Genomic DNA, 16431 nt, shown 5'->3' with positions numbered 1-16431 from the left:
ACTGTGGCATGTGCAAACACACAAATCAAAACACACTCTCTACTGTACAATAATATGAAAAGAGGATGAACTCTGCTTAATTTTGGGGTATTTTTCTAAACTTTTCACCCGATTATGTGATAGACAGATTAGACTGTGGCGTTTAGTAGCCGTGCAAAACCAACAGAAATGTCTTCATGTGTCGATGTTATATATTAATCTTTATTAGAGTCCATTTTTTCTTCGCATGGTGGCTCACACGCTGCACTTCCATGCATTAACTGTAACCATAAAAGCATGAATTATCTCTGACTTTGGTGCCACTTTGTGCCCTCGCAGGCAAACAGGGGCCCACGCCTCGATATTATTAGCCACCAATTGGTGGTTCTGTTATCAGCCTGCAGTTACACATTGATGACAGTTCCCCATTTCCACTGAGGCAATATTACTCTGTTTGACTTCTACAAGAGAGGGTGGAAGGGCGGTGAATCAATACTACTGAATAAGGTAATATAGGTTATTGCATAAAGTTCACAGATAAATAGATTCTTAGAGCTTCTTCTGTGTTATCTATTTCCCACACTCAATAATTTGTTCATTCAAATGCCACATGTGCACCAGCCACGACTTAAAAAAAAGAAAACCTTTATACATGTGGCTGTTTTAGGCCACAGTTGAACTCCAGAGGCTCCAGATGGAGCCGATAGATGGAGTTTGATATACTGCCTCGTGATATCACAAGACAACAAGATTAAAAAGTGAAAAAAAAAAAAAATCTGTTTGGAGTTAGAAAGAAGCGAGCTCCTCTTCTCTGCTGGAGCTACTCGAGGCTACATTAGCCAACACATAACACACCTGAATATCTGACTGAAGCGTTGCTGGTGGTGGTGCATTGTGGGTAACGTAGGCACCAGGTTTTGACAAGGAAGATAAAAAAAAAAGACTATATCTCCAGTTCTGCTGTATCGATTTTGATCCTTCTTTTACAAACTGTTCACGGTGAGCTCTATACTCTGAGCTACTTCATTAACATGTTTCTCTGCACCTGTTTCAGTGGGTCTTTTATAATCTCTTATTTTAATTTAACAGTTTGTAAGGGACTGTTTTAAATATAAAACATAATTATGCCATTTAATGCATTTTGCAAAATGGTCCAACATGGGTTAGACCTTTAATAAATAGTAGGGTCAACACCTTCAGCTCTGACGTCAACAGAATATGCATTTCCTGAAGTAAACATACCAAGTTTTTCATTTGATTTGATTGTTCGAGGTTTTATTTGTCTTTAATTAAAACCATTTTAATAGCGAGAAAACCATGGGTGTAATTCATTATTTAATTAATCATGGCTGCAGTCCATTTAGGTGTGCGCCGAAGTGGAACGGAGCCATAATTCATGTGATTTCCTTGCTATGACAAGTCAAAGTATATCTGCCTTGAGTAATTGTGTATTTATCTGCAGAGAAAATTAGTGAGATTTAAGCTGAATTAAACGGATCGATATGAAAACGTTTTAATGACCAGGCCTGTTTTTAGTAGCCTTTAATCAGATAATGTGCAACATAGTGAATGGATTATAACCTTTAATACACACACACACACACACACACACACACTGGGCGATAATATTGGCAGCCTCTGCAGAGTCACATAATTCAATGAGCCGTCTGTGGGAAGTGGCAGCACAATGAAATGGCCTCGTGTGTTTACGTTCACGGGTGTTGATGACAGGTATAAATCTGTCCTCGAGAGGACAACAACCGCCGGAGACTTCCGACTGAAGGCGCGTCAAGCATCCAGCGCGATACATCACATGTGTCATGAGCAGGCCTGAATGTCGCCCATAAGACACGAAAACTCCAGGTCAGCACATGTGATAAACAATTAATGACCCTGCAGGTCACAGCTAATATATTTACAGAGCGACTTATTTGCTTCTTTTACTCATTTAATTATGTATTCATTCGTTTCTATAGGGCCTCCTATCGGGTAATGGATTACTCTGAGAGTAGTTGGACTAATGCACGGTGTCGTTAACTTAAAAAATATTTTGACCAGAACAATCAAAATCTCGTTAATTTTTTTTTTATCCACCATGCTCCAAAACAAATAGAGACTATTTATAATGCAGCCACAACACCATATGACAAACGCTTAAAGGAGACGTTTGCAGATAATGCACACAGTGTGATTAAAGCTGGATATATTTAAATACTGCACAATACCACAGACACATGAGTGATTTAATTATCCAACAAAAACCCAGGTCGTTTTCTTTGAGCAGCTTTAGAAACTTTTTCTTCATTAATGAGAAAATGTTGATAAAGAGAGTTTAGAGAATGAAGCCTCCGATTTCCACGAAAAAAAAAAACTCTCAACAGGAACTCATAATAAAAGTATCTTTCTTTTTTTTTATGTTAAAAATGATTTTATTTAGAGATTACATCTCATCTGAAGCGTGTTTACGGCAGAAATAGAAACTGCTCCGATGCTCTGTTAACACACGACCAACAAATCTGCTGAAAACGATCTTTTGCGTTCATTTAATTCACATTTATGGGTTAAAGTCATTACTAAAATCCATAAACAGGAAAAAAACAACAACAACACAACAAATGAGTTTAATAGAACTTAACAGCAAGTACATAATGATTAAAAATATATAAAAGATGTTTTTTGTATTATTATTATCTAAGTGGCGTTAGAGAAAGTCAGGCAACTTCAGGGGTCTAGAATAGATTAAAAACAAAACATAATGTGTGTTTTTAAAAACTTTTTTTAGCTTCATTATAAATGGGTTGGAGAGAGAGAGAGAGAGGGGAGAGGGAGAGAGAGAGAGAGAGAGAGGGAGAGAGGGAGATGATAACAGCTGGATCTTGATCACTCGGTATAGTCTCTCACTCCTCCTCCTCTCTCTCGTGTCTCCTCTATCTATCAGATTATTCTTAATTTTCTGAAGCAGTTCATTTGCTTACCAGCAGATCTGATTTCAATAAGGACCAGAGAGCTTTACGGATTGTATAAAATCACATATTTTTTATTTTTTTTAATACTCAGCAATCCTGTGCGTAACTACATCCATATTATCACTATCTATCAACACGGATGTCCAGCTCCAAGGAGAGGATATGTATCAGGGCATAATGACAACCAACCACGGACCCCCTTCCTATGAGGCCGGATTTCTCCACAACGCCTCGGCGGGCACCTCTCCGGTTTATGTGCCCACCACCCGGGTCGTCACCCCCATGATCCCGGCGCTTCCTTACCTCCAGACGCCCGGTGCGTCACAGCAGAGCAGCCCCGTGTCGAGCCACTCTGCGTGGGCTCAGCCGGGAGCCGACTCGGTGCCCTCGTACAACCACTCCCCGGTGTCTCCGCGCTTCGCCTTCTCCACCAGCCCGCCTCTGTCCTCCGGTGTGGCCACAGTCCGGGAGACGGCAGCTTCTTACACCAGCCCGCTAAACATCTCTGCCAATGGAAGGGAACACTACGGCGCCCGGAGCCTCAGCGGGTCGTATCACAGCCCCTATCCGGCCTATATGAGCCCGAACGTGGGTGGAACGTGGCCGGCGTCTCCTTTTGATAGCCCGGTCCTCCACGGCCTCCAAACCGGCGCTCCTCCAGGCACAACACGGCACCCAAACATGGGTGAGTATCAGGAAGATGAAATATTAATTTAATCATTTGGTGCCATGAAAATATTTTCAATTTTAATTTTGTCAACCAGACAATGAGGAAAATATAAAAAGAGAGCAGCATGTCTGTTTTATTGATTTATTTTGTCAGATATTAACGGAGGGAAAACACAAAGGTTGAAAGGCCTGATTCACAACAGGATCATGTTAAATATATTTATTAGTGCATATAAATTTTTATTCAAGTCCGAGCTGCACAAGAATAATAATAAAAAAACTGTTTCGTCTCCATATAAAGCAGAAATAATCTCATCAAGATTAACACAAGTCACTGATTAGAAAAGGCCTAGAATATGATTTGAACATAACAAATAAATCAAATATTATGACACAATAAAACGAGATTCAATGTGTGATATAAAGCGAATGAATCAGATGTCCTGGAAAGATGTGATAGGCCTTTTTCTTTTTTGAACGAAAATGAACGTCAGATTAAAATGAAGCAGGACGTATCAACCAAAATCATGAACACACTTTTAGAAAGTGAGAGCAGCCACATGAGATCAGTTCACCACAGACACAATGAGGATTAAAGGACGATTGAAGTCTGTGTTTATTTCTTTAAGTAACACAGTTTCTAATTCATCAGTGTATTTTCATGACAGATATTGTGATATAATGGACACATTTGATTCTAACAATATGTAAATTATGTTTTTATTCCCTGAGTTTAATCTGATTCTCAGCATGTTTACAGTTAGTTGAGAGTCTTGTAGGTGAGGCTGTGGCTGCATTATATTTGTGCAATTATCACCCCTTTCAGGAATATTATCAACTATGCATGCATTACTTTTCATGTGTCAACATGTGACAGCATAAAGCATGAAATTAATTACTATAAAGATGAAGAAGACAAGACTTTTGTGTTATTTTAGGAGTAAAAAAAAAACATTATTTCCTTTGGCTGTTTTTAATACCCACAGTCCAACACACAGCTACCAACAACACATAATAAACTTGTTTTGTATATTTTCATGAATCAAAGCCACATTATTGGAGTGATATAAATTAATATTTAACTGGACCTGAATTGATAACACATTTGATAGAGTTTTTAATTTATGAGTGTGTCTGACTGTGGCCTCATGATGAGGTCGTGATTTAATGTAAAGTGTGTTTGGTTAATCTGATCCTGATCCAGCAGCACAGAGTCTTTTATTATTATTATTATTATTATTATTATTATTATTATTATTTATTAAACAGAATGTGTTTTGAACAGCGTCTTCAGCTTCAGGTGTCAGAGGAGATTTTGGCCTGTGGCTGCATGTTGCACTGTGGACCGTATCACAGCACACTGATTTTGCTTAGTTTGATAGACGTGCACCACCTACATTTCTAATCAGCGTTGTGTTTATTTAGCTTTTTTATTCTCATTCATATTCATTATTATATGATCTACAACCTAATCTGTTGGGCTGCAACATTATTAGACATATCACTTATTATAACTTAACAGTTGATTAACGTGTTGATTACTTCCAATTGACCCGATTCCACTTAATAATTTGTGTGGTGATAATTTAAAAGGCTTAACATTCTCATATAAGACATATATTTCCTGTTTAATGAATAGAGAGAAAGATCAGCTGCACACACACACACACACACACACACACACACACACACACACACACACACACACACACACACACACACACAATCACACTTAACTCACAAAGCCTGAGTACTCACTGCTAACGGGCTTCACCTCATTGTTTTACAATCACATTAAATTAAATCAAATCTCAGTGTTTGATTAAGCAGCCACTCAGAGTAAAACTCTGTTCTGATGATGACCGGGGAGAAGGGGAAACTCCCTGCTTCAGCTGTAAAAAGTAAATGAAAGAAGAAAGAAATAATAATGAGATTTGGATTTTTTTTAATGATCATAACAGAAAATATCAAGGACTTTTGTCTCCTCCAGAGAAACATCACAGTTACTTATAATTACTAATAATAATAATTAGTTAACTTCTAATAAATGTCTCATAAATATATGTGTCAAAACTTATTTTAGCTAAAAAGAAGTTATGCTTCAGATGTTTAGTTTATGTGTTTGATGAAATCATCTGATCTTACTTAAAAAAAAAGAAAAGATTTTATGTAAATTATGAAAACCATTCCACCAACTACAAGATAAGATCACCTATTTATGCTATATATATTGGATAAATAAGGATAAACTAATCAAGACATTACACCACTCTGATGATTCCTGAAAGTTAAATGCGTCTCCCTCACACAGAAGGAGCCGAAAAAAATGTGACATATATATATATATATAATCCAGATAAATGTAGTAAAAAAGTGCAATATTTCTCTGTGAAATGTAAAGTAAAAAGCACAAAACTGAAATAATCAAGCATTTTCAAGTACAGGTACAAATACATGTAAATGTTACTTAGCATCAATTATTACACGCTGTTTATTCATGTTGTTCAACGTCAAGGTTGTTAATTATTTCATATGGCAACTGTTAGCTAACTATATATACATCAGATTTGTTATATTCTAATCACGTTTCACATTTAATATCCAAAGTCACCACAACCATCAGAGTTAAAGGGGCAATCTTTCCTCCTGAAGTACAACATCTTAAAACAGATTCAGAGGTATCATTGAGGGAGTCATCCCAAAGAGATCGATAAAGTGCAGTCTAAGTCTAAAACAGAGTAAATGAACTTTGTCTCTATTAAGTGCTTCTATTGTAATCTATATATATGTCACTTTTATTTACTCTGTCACCTTTGTCCTCTAATAGCATTGCTGTGGGTGTCAGATAGACAGGGACACTGCAGTATTTCTCGTGTATTGTCCTGTGCTGTTGCGTTGTGTTGGCTACATTTGCTGCCTGGCTCAAGGTTAGCTTGCCCCGCTGTCTTTGTTTTGATGTCAGCCTTGGAGGAGGCCTGTGTATGTATCAGTGCCATTTCACTTACACAGTTAAAAGCTCAGCATGAGCTTTAAATGTGACTTATGCTTAATAAGTTGGTGTTTTGCAATTTCCTCAAGCTCAACCTCTCATGTCTGATTAATATTGCAACTGTGCCGTTGGTATTTGTGCTAAATGAAGACAAAAAGCCAAGATGTCACTTCCACACCACAGCACAGATTGATGTCTCCTTTCTCCTGAATTGGCTAAGTGGTTCTTGGGAGATGCTCTGTTATGTGCCAGATGAGAGAATGAAGGCTGCATTCATCAGATGTCAGGCTATCTGAGAGAGTGATGTGATAGACGCAGGGTCTCTATTTGAATATGATGGAGCTCTACTCCGTCTCTATTTCCAGCCGAGTCTTTATCTCATGGGTTAGCAGTGAGATAAGGAGGGATTCCAAGCTGCTGTTGTGTGGGCCTTTAGCCTGCACCTCCTGCCGGCGTAGAAATGCCACTGCGGCTGATTAACACACTGTCAGGGTCTGACAGGAAAACAGTTTATTAAAAAAAGGTGGAAGGTTTTTGTGCACAGATGGAAAGTTGCTCATCACAGAAATGAGGAATATGTGGATTATAACATGTGGATGTCCTTGTCGGCTTTGCCAAAACACGATTAGTAAAACAGCCATGACTTCAACTTGACCAGAAGCTTTTTTTTCTTTTATTTGTTGGAGTTTTGAAGAAATCTTTTTCAAGCTTGAGTGTTAAAGAATTAGTTTTTGGTGATGAAGTATTCAGCAAAAATAATCAGAACCACAGTGTAAAAATACTTTTACTACAAGTAAAAGTATGAAATTATTACCGTGGAAACAAATGAAACTGTGTCATAACCAATTATTGTCTTGTATTTATCAGACTGTTTCTATGTGTTGTCTTACACAGATGGCTGTTCTTTGTCCATGTTAAAAACAAACAAAAAAAACAAATAAATAAATTAGATTAAATACCAAAAGTTAAACTCATACATTTATTTGTCCATCACTTTAATGTCGACGATGCTAAATGTGGAGCTAATTTTAATGACTTGATATACTAATATATTTTATTGTAATCTAATAATCAGACACTGTAAAGTCTAACTAAATGTATCAAATACATTTAAATATATGTAAAACGTAGTGTAAAATGTAGTGGAGTAGAAGTATTAAGTAGCATTAAATGGAAATACTCCAGTACCTCAAAGCTGTTCTTAAGTACAGTGCTTGAGTGAATGTACTTAGTTACTTTGATCCATGAACTAAAAAGTAGTTGAATGAAATACAGTTTTACATGACAAAATTAGATTATTGGAAGAAAAATTTCAGGGTTGTTTGTTTATTATATTTCGTCCTTCATCAGACCTGTTCGATGACTTTGCTGAGGGGAGAGAGTGTGTGAACTGTGGCGCCATGTCAACCCCACTCTGGAGGCGGGATGGCACCGGCCACTACCTGTGTAACGCCTGCGGCCTGTACCACAAGATGAACGGCATCAACAGACCTCTTATCAAACCTCAAAGACGGCTGGTGGGTGACACCTCCTTTGTTTCACACAGTGAAATACTACAGTGTGTTACATGGATGATAAATTCAATTACAGTGGAGAGATTTTTTTTGTCTTTCTTAATAAAAAAATCCTTTTCTAATTTTTTTTAGTCTGCCTCAAGAAGGGTTGGCTTGTCCTGCACCAACTGTCACACCACCACCACCACCCTGTGGCGACGAAATGCAGAGGGAGAACCGGTTTGCAACGCCTGTGGCCTCTACATGAAACTCCATGGGGTAAGAAAGACACAGAGGGGAGAGGGGATAAATCTCTGACATTGCTGGAATAGACTATAACCAATGATTGAAAGCATCTAAACTTTAGACATTAAGAAAGTAAATACACATTTAAGCACTATATTAGTGATGAAGGGCATACTATCTAATGATAATATGATTCTGACCTAAACTTAGAGGTGACTGTTTGACGTAATGGACCACTTCTCTCTCCTCTCTTTTTTATAAGTGTGCCTGTATGGTAGGAAATTAGTCATTAAGGTGATTATAAGTGTGCCTGTATGGTAGGAAATTAGTCATTAAGGTGATAAAAACTAGGATTGTTCACAGTTTTTAGTGGAAAAAGTATAAATATCCGTACAGTTTTTGGTTATAGCCTTTTTCCTTTTCGTTACTTTCCAGCCTCTACAGATGCTCCACATATCTTACTTCAGTCTGCTGTTACTGGAGATTATTTCTTTGTCTTGCTGTCTTGACAGGTACCACGACCCCTGGCTATGAAGAAAGAAGGGATCCAGACCCGCAAACGCAAACCCAAGAACCTCAACAAGCCCCAAACTGGTGAGCTTCAAAACCCCATGTGCTTACATTTGTCTTTGAAAAACAAAATGCGAGTTGGGAAAATTTGTATTTGGTCTGATAAATAAGATAAAACAGTTCAAATTGGAGCCGTAACTTCAAGGAACATTCACACGTGTATACTGTCTTTAAATGCGTAATGACCTCAGTTTTTGTGCTCCACAGGGACCCCGGGCAATGAGGGGACTCCAGTCACACCAAGCAGCACTCCCCGTGCCTCCACCACCACAGAGGAGCCTCGGCAGATAAAGACGGAGCCGGACAATCACAGCTTATACACACACCACAGCGCACACGCACAGGTTGGACACCCTTTTAGTCGAATTTCAGAGAATAATTACATCCAAAAGTCTTTGCCATTACATTCAGCTTGAACACGCTAATAAACTACTAAATTGTATCAGCTATACAAGGAAAGTGAAAGGTAGAACTGGCTTTCTCACTGTTTCCTTGTGCATCCTTCTAGATTTCAGCCCTGCCAGCCTACATGGCAGCAGCACAAGGTGGAGCCATTCCTCTCAAGATGTCCCCTGGAGGCCACGGTGGGTCTTCTGGCTCCAAAGCTGAACCATGGAACAACTTAATCCTGGCCTAGAAGACCTCCAACCTGACATCTCAAACCAACCAATCTATACTGATTAAACTCTCCTGAGAGACAAAGGTCTCCGGACAGCAGACTGCCGCTCTGGATGCAGATGTTCCCACAGCCTTCACACAGTAGAGTGCCTCCAATACTGTACAACACTCTTGGACAAATATGTGGGAGCCACAACAGAAATGGGGGATCTTTAACAGATGTGCACAGATACTGCGTTCAATCACAGCAACCGAGGACTGAATGGAGTAGCACTGTGATTAGAAACACAACAACTCTCACAACAAAGTGAAAAAAAGTGAACTTTTAGTGTCACTCTCACCGTTTCTACAAGTACGGGGGCTTTAAATACTGTAAGACAAACCTGTAACACATAACAGATATGGTCAGACTTTTTCTCCCTGAGTATTTTTTTTTATTTCAGTATATTTGTCTTCATTTTCATATTATTATGGATAATTGGTCATAAAATGATGGACTCATGATGGACACTTAAACCTAAAGGGACAGTTGGTTCTTTTCAAGGTGGGGTTGTATGAGATATGTCTGCGTCTGTGGCATAATTAGGCTTAGGCGTAGAAATACTTGGTCTATGGTTGAGACAATGTAGTGCCAAGAGAAAGTTGATGATTTACAGCCAGCAGCAAGACTGGAAAGAGTGGGAAACAGCTAGCCTGGTTCTGTCCAGAGGTGACAAATTCTAGCTCTTCTAAAGTTCTTTAATTTCTACGGTTTTGTTTTTTAGGTGGCTAAAATTCATTTTTCCGTTGACTCTTTCAACAGCGGTGCTCTGATGGCTTCTCCGAACTTTGAGCACACTGACCGATGTTTACTGTAGGTAACACACTGAATATGCAACTCCACTTTAAAGCACCCAACTGTCCCTTTAATGTCAAAAGTAGCACCATAAGGGGGTTGTAGCAGGCGTAGTTAAAGAGTCAGTGCACGTAAATAAGAAAAACAACTATATACTTGTAGACATGCCACCAAAATGCAACAGAGGTGAATGAAATTTTGTTTGTGGTGCTGAAAGTCTTGAAAATTATATTTGAAAAAGTCAAAAAGTCTCTTTACAGAACAAACTTCGACAAGGGTTAAATGAGAGGCAACTGAAGTTTGGTTGTAGACCCCGTGAAGACGTTTCGCCTCTCACCCAGATTTAACCCTTCTCGAAGAAAGGTGAGTTGGACGACTTTACAGATCAAACCATGTGCTGGTTACACAATAATAATCTGCTGACCCCAATGTAGACAGTTTCCAGTATTTTGTATGTTCAGTAGATGCTTCAAACTGTTCAAAGGAGGGGAGGTCTGTGGATTATGCAGATTATCCAGTCATCTTTGTTGTAGTGGGGCGGCTCATTCTCAGCATGTCACTTATTTGTGACACCAATGAGTTGCAATTTGACAAAGACAAAGACAAGCTAACCAAGAGCATTTCTTATAAACTTACTGTAACTAAGAGAGAACTGCTCAAGACATCCATCACTCCTCAACACCAGTGATACGACCTTTGTGATCTCTTTCTCAGTGCAATAGAAACATCTCCCTGGTGGTCTGTTGTTTCTGGATCTGTTGCCTGAACTTTGTACTTTTGTTCTTATGATTTAAAGTGTAACAAAAAAAAAAACATGTCAGTATTGACACCTCTATGAAAGAAATACATGATAAACTACCTATGCAACAATTAAGTTGCGCATGACGAATGAAGATGGAAGCAATGGCACATAGCTCCCTCTGCTGACACAAGTGCAGATGTGCACCCACAAGAAATCTTTTCCAAAGCTAGTATTTATTGTTAAAGGCACAACCCCAAACCGCAGAACGATTATCTAGCTGAAGGTTGTTAAACTTCATGAAGGAGTGTTGTATCAATGTGTCAGCAGTACTTGATGCTTTTGCTTGTGACAAGCACGGGGGCAATATGTGTAAATGTGAGATATCGCCACATGTAATTACTGAAATAACAAATATATGAGCATATATGTGAAATCTCCACTCCAGTATAATTGTAATACACCATTTGTGATATATTGTGAGTAAAGACACAGTGAGAGACGTTTCTCAGTGTGCACTAACACTACCTGATGCCCTTTCCTCTGTGTGCAACTGTAGCTCTACTGAGGAAACTAATAAAGACAAAGCATTTTTGACATAATGCAAATGGTATGTAAAGGTTTGCTGTTTTTCCACTTTGAATGCATACCAAACATTTGTGAAATATTTAGTCCTGCTGGACGTGTCGTTCAGCTCAGTTGGTAGAGCATCCGCCCAATGTACAAAGGTTCAGTCCTTGACACGGCGGCCTAGGGTTTGAATCTGTGGCTCTTTCCCCCTTGTCATTCCCCATCTCTCTCTCTCCCCACATTTCCTGCCACTCTTTAAGCTGTCTCTGTCAAATAAAGCTTAAAAAGGCCAAAAATATATCTTTAAAAAATAAATATTTAGTCCCTCTGATCGCCTTGGAAAAGGGAGTACTTATCGGACAACTTGTGGAGCTTGCGAATCTTCTTCTGGAAACCGTATCCTTCCAATTTGTAGGTATTGTTTTGTGCACTTCACAGCATCTTTGATAAAAAGCTGGACGGTACACTGATTGAAGTCTTCTGTCAGCTTCTCCCTGATGAACTCAGCACTCTTGTCCTGTACCATCTCCTTCCAGCACTGTTGAAATGTGAGTCTTGTTTGATCCTGGATGGCGTCAGATACTTGAGAACTAAAAGTGTAATCGAATGCAAACGCCCTTCCTTTTTCTAAACATTCCTCAAAACTTTCACTTTTTTCTGAAAGCAGACCTTGACTAGCTTCAATCATGGTGTTCACCACCTGGGGGAAGGTTGTTTTCTCGTCCTCTGATGAAACACTATGCATACTTTTAAAGTAACTTTTCCAGTCTTGCCCCTGCACGAGGTTCATCGAAGGGAAACTCACAGATTTCAGGAGGTGTTTAACAGAAGAAAACAGATTTTCACATAAAGGATTAAAATCAGTGCTCTTTTCAGCTGCTTTAACATAGCTCTCATGATCCTCTGTCTGAGCTATACAGTCAACTTGGCTATACGTAATATTCCTGAACAGATTTTCTTTAGTTCCTTTGAAGCCCCAGCATTTCACATAACCTATATGAGTTCTTACTCCATGCACACTCCACCATTCCTGAGCTTTCTGAACCAGGTTCAGCATGCATGGGGCAGTGTTTCTAGCAAGACATGGGCTGTTCATGGTGAAAACATACACCTTCCAGTCTTCTGTGACAACATCGGACTCCAGAAGTTCCTGGGTTTGTTTGATAATGATGTCCTCGCTGTGTTCTCCTTTGATGTAATTGGGGTAGTAAGGTCCATACATGACAATCTCCTCCTGTTTCTCAATAACGGCCCATGAATGCTGCTTATCTTCTGCACCACATTCCTCAGTTATATCACGGTGAAACTCCAGAAATTTTCTGTTGATCGAGTCATTGAGGAAGATGTCATCGTTTGCATGTCTGAACTTGAGATGCTCCAGCACTTTCTGCACAGAGGTTTGCGTGTCAGCCCAGTACGATAACTGCTCAAATAAGCTCTTAGTGTCAGCCGGGGATTTTGTGTCTCCATTCACACAGTATTCAGGTATGAAGGGATGAACACAGTTTGTCCTGTAACATAAAGATATATCTTATAAGACAAAGAAGTGGGTGGATAACGCAAAAACACTGTGTCTCATGTAAATATACACAAAAAAAAAATACAAATGAACCTAAGAACTCTGATTGCATTCACTTCTTAAAGTAATTTGTTTGGCAATATACTTATTTGCTTGAAGAATGTTAGCCAAGAAGATCAATACAACTCACCACTTAGTTTGTCCACTAAATATTAATCTACGGCCAGCAGCCTATTATTATTATTATCTTAGCTTAGCATAAAAACAGGGAAACGGCCTATTTGGCTCTGTCCAGACCTTACCAAAGTCCACCTAATAGTACCTCAAAAGTTCAATAATGAACATGTTATACTTGTTTCATCTGTACAAATATTCAAACACTCTCGGAAGTGATGGGAAGAAAAAGAAAACCAAAAAACTAAAGAAATACTAAGTAGAACGTATTGAACTTCAGAGGAGCTAATAAGCAGATTTGTTACCTCTGCACTGAGCCAGGCTAGCTGCTTCCCACTCTTTCCAGTCTTTGTGCTAAGCAAAGTAACTGACTGTTGTCTGTAGATCACTTTTAGTGGACAGGCACGAACGTCATCATATGAAATAAATGTATTTCCCAAATTGTGAAACTATTCATTTCAAATAAACTTTACTTGAAATACTCTTTCCAAGGTCTATAATACACTGTGAATATGTATCTTTTCACTGAATAAACCAAGCTGATAATGAATATATATATTTTACACCATACAAAAAAAATTTGATTTGTGTAAATAAGATTTCTTTACATTTCGTTAAATAGTTTCAATAGTTTTGTGTTTCACGTCTTAATTAAACATTTACAGATCATTATAGCTCAATATTTCATTAATAGCCAAACATGTGTTGTGAACTTGACACATAAATGATTAAAATGATTTAATTTGTTTAATATGTATATAATTTAAATGAGGTTATGACATACACACATAATTCCATATGTGTCATTTCATAGTTTTGATGTTTTCAGTGTTAATCGTCAGGCTAGTAAGTAACAAAATTAAAGAAAAACATTGAATGAAAAAAGGCGTGTTCAAACCTTTGACTGTTTATCATATAAAGCATATAATGTGAAATATTGTAACACTGTTACCCTAACATTGTCGCAGCATGACATAACCCAGACAGGAACTGAAAATATAATACCTGAAATACTCTCTGACCTAAAACAACCCATGTGCTTAAATAAACCTGAGATTTCCCTGTTGCAACACATTCTTTAAGGCGTCAGTTTGACAGCCTGAAAAAAAAACATCTACTGTTATTCTTCAGTCAGTACTTACTTCAGTCTGCCTCTGTCTGACCTGTCAGTCTGATATCTGTCCAGCAGAGTTTTCAGGCTCACCAAACATTTCTTTGTGTACAGCGGAGGCTCCTTTTCATGTCCATGAAACAGTGAACGCTTACGGCTCAACCTGAATAAAAACAGGCTGATTAACATGTAGGATCAGAGGATAGTGTATGTACAGTTGCTGTTAAAATGATCTGTAGGTTTCATGAGACATCTGTGGCCAACATTTTGAACATTTTTGCTGAAAGTATAGCAAGGATTTAAGAGCCTTCAGCTTCTAGCTTGGAAACAAAGCCAGACATGTTTTAAGACGCAAGGAAACGTTCCTTTGCATTTCTTTTTTCCCTTTTTTCAAAGACAGAAATTGGTTTACTCACATAGGCAGCTCCATCCAGAGTCCTCAGCTCTGCTAATTCAGGAAACCTTTAATAAAAAAATTCTCTTGTAGGGTCAGTCATGAGTTTTAGCTCAGCTCATTACAACAAAGACTGCTCTGACAAACTAAGCGACACCAGAGCATTTACACATGACGTGTTTAACCAGGCAGCTTGTTGAGAGTTTGTGACTGTCAACACTGAGCTCCTCCTCTTGGGAATGCCTGTGGCTATGTAGATATTATTGGGCATGCACACTGATGAGGTATAGCATTACTCTAGCAGCCAAGCTGCACAGTGTGTGTGTGTCAATAACTGCCTCATGACAGCTTCAGTGTACTTTATTTCCGGTTTGACGGGTTGCTAGAAGCATGCAGAAAAGTTTCTTCTGAAGTGCAGGATGTCACAGTTTCACCTTACAAAGTGAAAAGAGTAGAAGACAAAGGAAATGTGTGAGATGCCTGTGATTCATAAAGTTGGCTTCGGTTCACAGTTGGGTACTCTTGAGCAAAAATCTATTTACATAGCTAAGAAAAGTCCTTCTATGATCCCAGATGACCCATTTTGCTGTTGTATTTGCTGCTATCCATTAATGTGTTAGTCTCTAGGTGAATATTAAGCTAAAAATGTGTTTTAATTTTCATAAAGAAAATTCACCTGGGGTTTGTTTGTTATTATTTAAACACATGACTCTGTTGTCACTCTGATGAATGATGTATGTGTGCAATAATCAAACAGTTCAGGTACCACAGCTTTTCCAAAGTTTTCTTTATTGCTTGTCCAACACCAACAAAACACACACAGCATATATTATAATAAAGTGAAATAAGATGACATCTGGTAATATATTAAAACCATTTCGAACTCATCAAAACAACAACTATGGAGGTCTGGTGCCTTTGGCTCTTTATCAGCAACATGATCATCATCACTGAGGAGTTGTGTGTTTCGTTAGCAACAACACAACAAATTGGAACAACATCAGTCTTTAAAGAAATGTTGTTGGCTGATTGAGGTAAGCAAGTACAGACAGTGTCACATTTAAACAAAGGCAGGTGAACATATGTGAAGAGACTGCTGCTATAAACAAAACACGTTAGACTGGATCTGGTTTTTACTGCGTCGAGTAGCAGAGGTGGAAGAACTATTCAGATCTTTTACTCAAGCAAAGTAATAAAAAAAGCAGTCAGTTTATCCATTGATAGTTTAGTTTGTAAAAGTTCAGAAAATATGGATGTTATGGAATTTTTAATCCTTAGGTTACACAAGGTCACGTGTGTGCCTTGAGGTCCTCGACAGTATTAGTTGTTTGGCTTTCACTGGAAACAGTAGGTGCCAGTCTATCTCAACACTGTGGTGACCAGGGCCGAAGAAACCTATTGCTGCCTGCTTAGACATAATGGATAGCTTGCCGTTGATGTTCCTATTGACGTAAACAGACATGTGTGTCTCCAATGACACCGTTCTTGGTAAAAACATTCTCTTTGTCGTATAGTATTTTAGGTGTTATCTTTGGGTTTAAAGTCTATCCACCAGCACG

The 16431-nt window shown here is 38.5% G+C and overlaps 2 protein-coding genes across 2 annotated transcripts; one reads left to right on the top strand and one right to left on the bottom strand.

Moving 5' to 3' along the window:
* Nucleotides 1–2880: 2880 nt before the first annotated feature.
* Nucleotides 2881–11178, top strand: gata4 (GATA binding protein 4). The gene is made up of 6 exons (XM_019270605.2): nt 2881–3630; nt 7954–8120; nt 8250–8375; nt 8855–8936; nt 9120–9256; nt 9421–11178. The coding sequence occupies exons 1-6, from the start codon at nt 3108–3110 to the stop codon at nt 9547–9549; spliced, it is 1164 nt and encodes a 387-aa protein (XP_019126150.1). The 5' UTR covers nt 2881–3107; the 3' UTR covers nt 9550–11178.
* LOC109141175 (uncharacterized) lies at nt 9958–15205 on the bottom strand. Its single transcript, XM_019270618.2, has 3 exons — nt 14895–15205; nt 14510–14641; nt 9958–13185 (listed from the first exon to the last, which is right to left on the bottom strand). The coding sequence occupies exons 1-3, from the start codon at nt 14906–14908 to the stop codon at nt 12027–12029; spliced, it is 1305 nt and encodes a 434-aa protein (XP_019126163.2). The 5' UTR covers nt 14909–15205; the 3' UTR covers nt 9958–12026.
* Nucleotides 15206–16431: the final 1226 nt, after the last annotated feature.

The sequence above is a fragment of the Larimichthys crocea genome, chromosome XI, assembly GCF_000972845.2.
Source record: "Larimichthys crocea isolate SSNF chromosome XI, L_crocea_2.0, whole genome shotgun sequence".
NCBI classification, from domain to species: Eukaryota; Metazoa; Chordata; class Actinopteri; family Sciaenidae; genus Larimichthys; species Larimichthys crocea.
Note: the sequence above shows the minus strand (reverse complement) of the source record. Positions and strands in the feature narration are given on the sequence as shown.

What these genes read in the sequence shown, in the direction of transcription:
- gata4 (XM_019270605.2), top strand. Translation starts at nt 3,108, where the DNA reads ATGTATCAGGGCATAATGACAACCAACCACGGACCCCCTTCCTATGAG. An exon ending in TCAAACCTCAAAGACGGCTG is followed by an intron (nt 8,121 to 8,249) that starts GTGGGTGACACC and finishes AATTTTTTTTAG; the next exon opens with TCTGCCTCAAGAAGGGTTGG. An exon ending in ACCACAGCGCACACGCACAG is followed by an intron (nt 9,257 to 9,420) that starts GTTGGACACCCT and finishes GCATCCTTCTAG; the next exon opens with ATTTCAGCCCTGCCAGCCTA.
- LOC109141175 (XM_019270618.2), bottom strand. An exon ending in TCAGACAGAGGCAGACTGAA is followed by an intron (nt 13,186 to 14,509) that starts GTAAGTACTGAC and finishes TTTATGTTACAG; the next exon opens with GACAAACTGTGTTCATCCCT.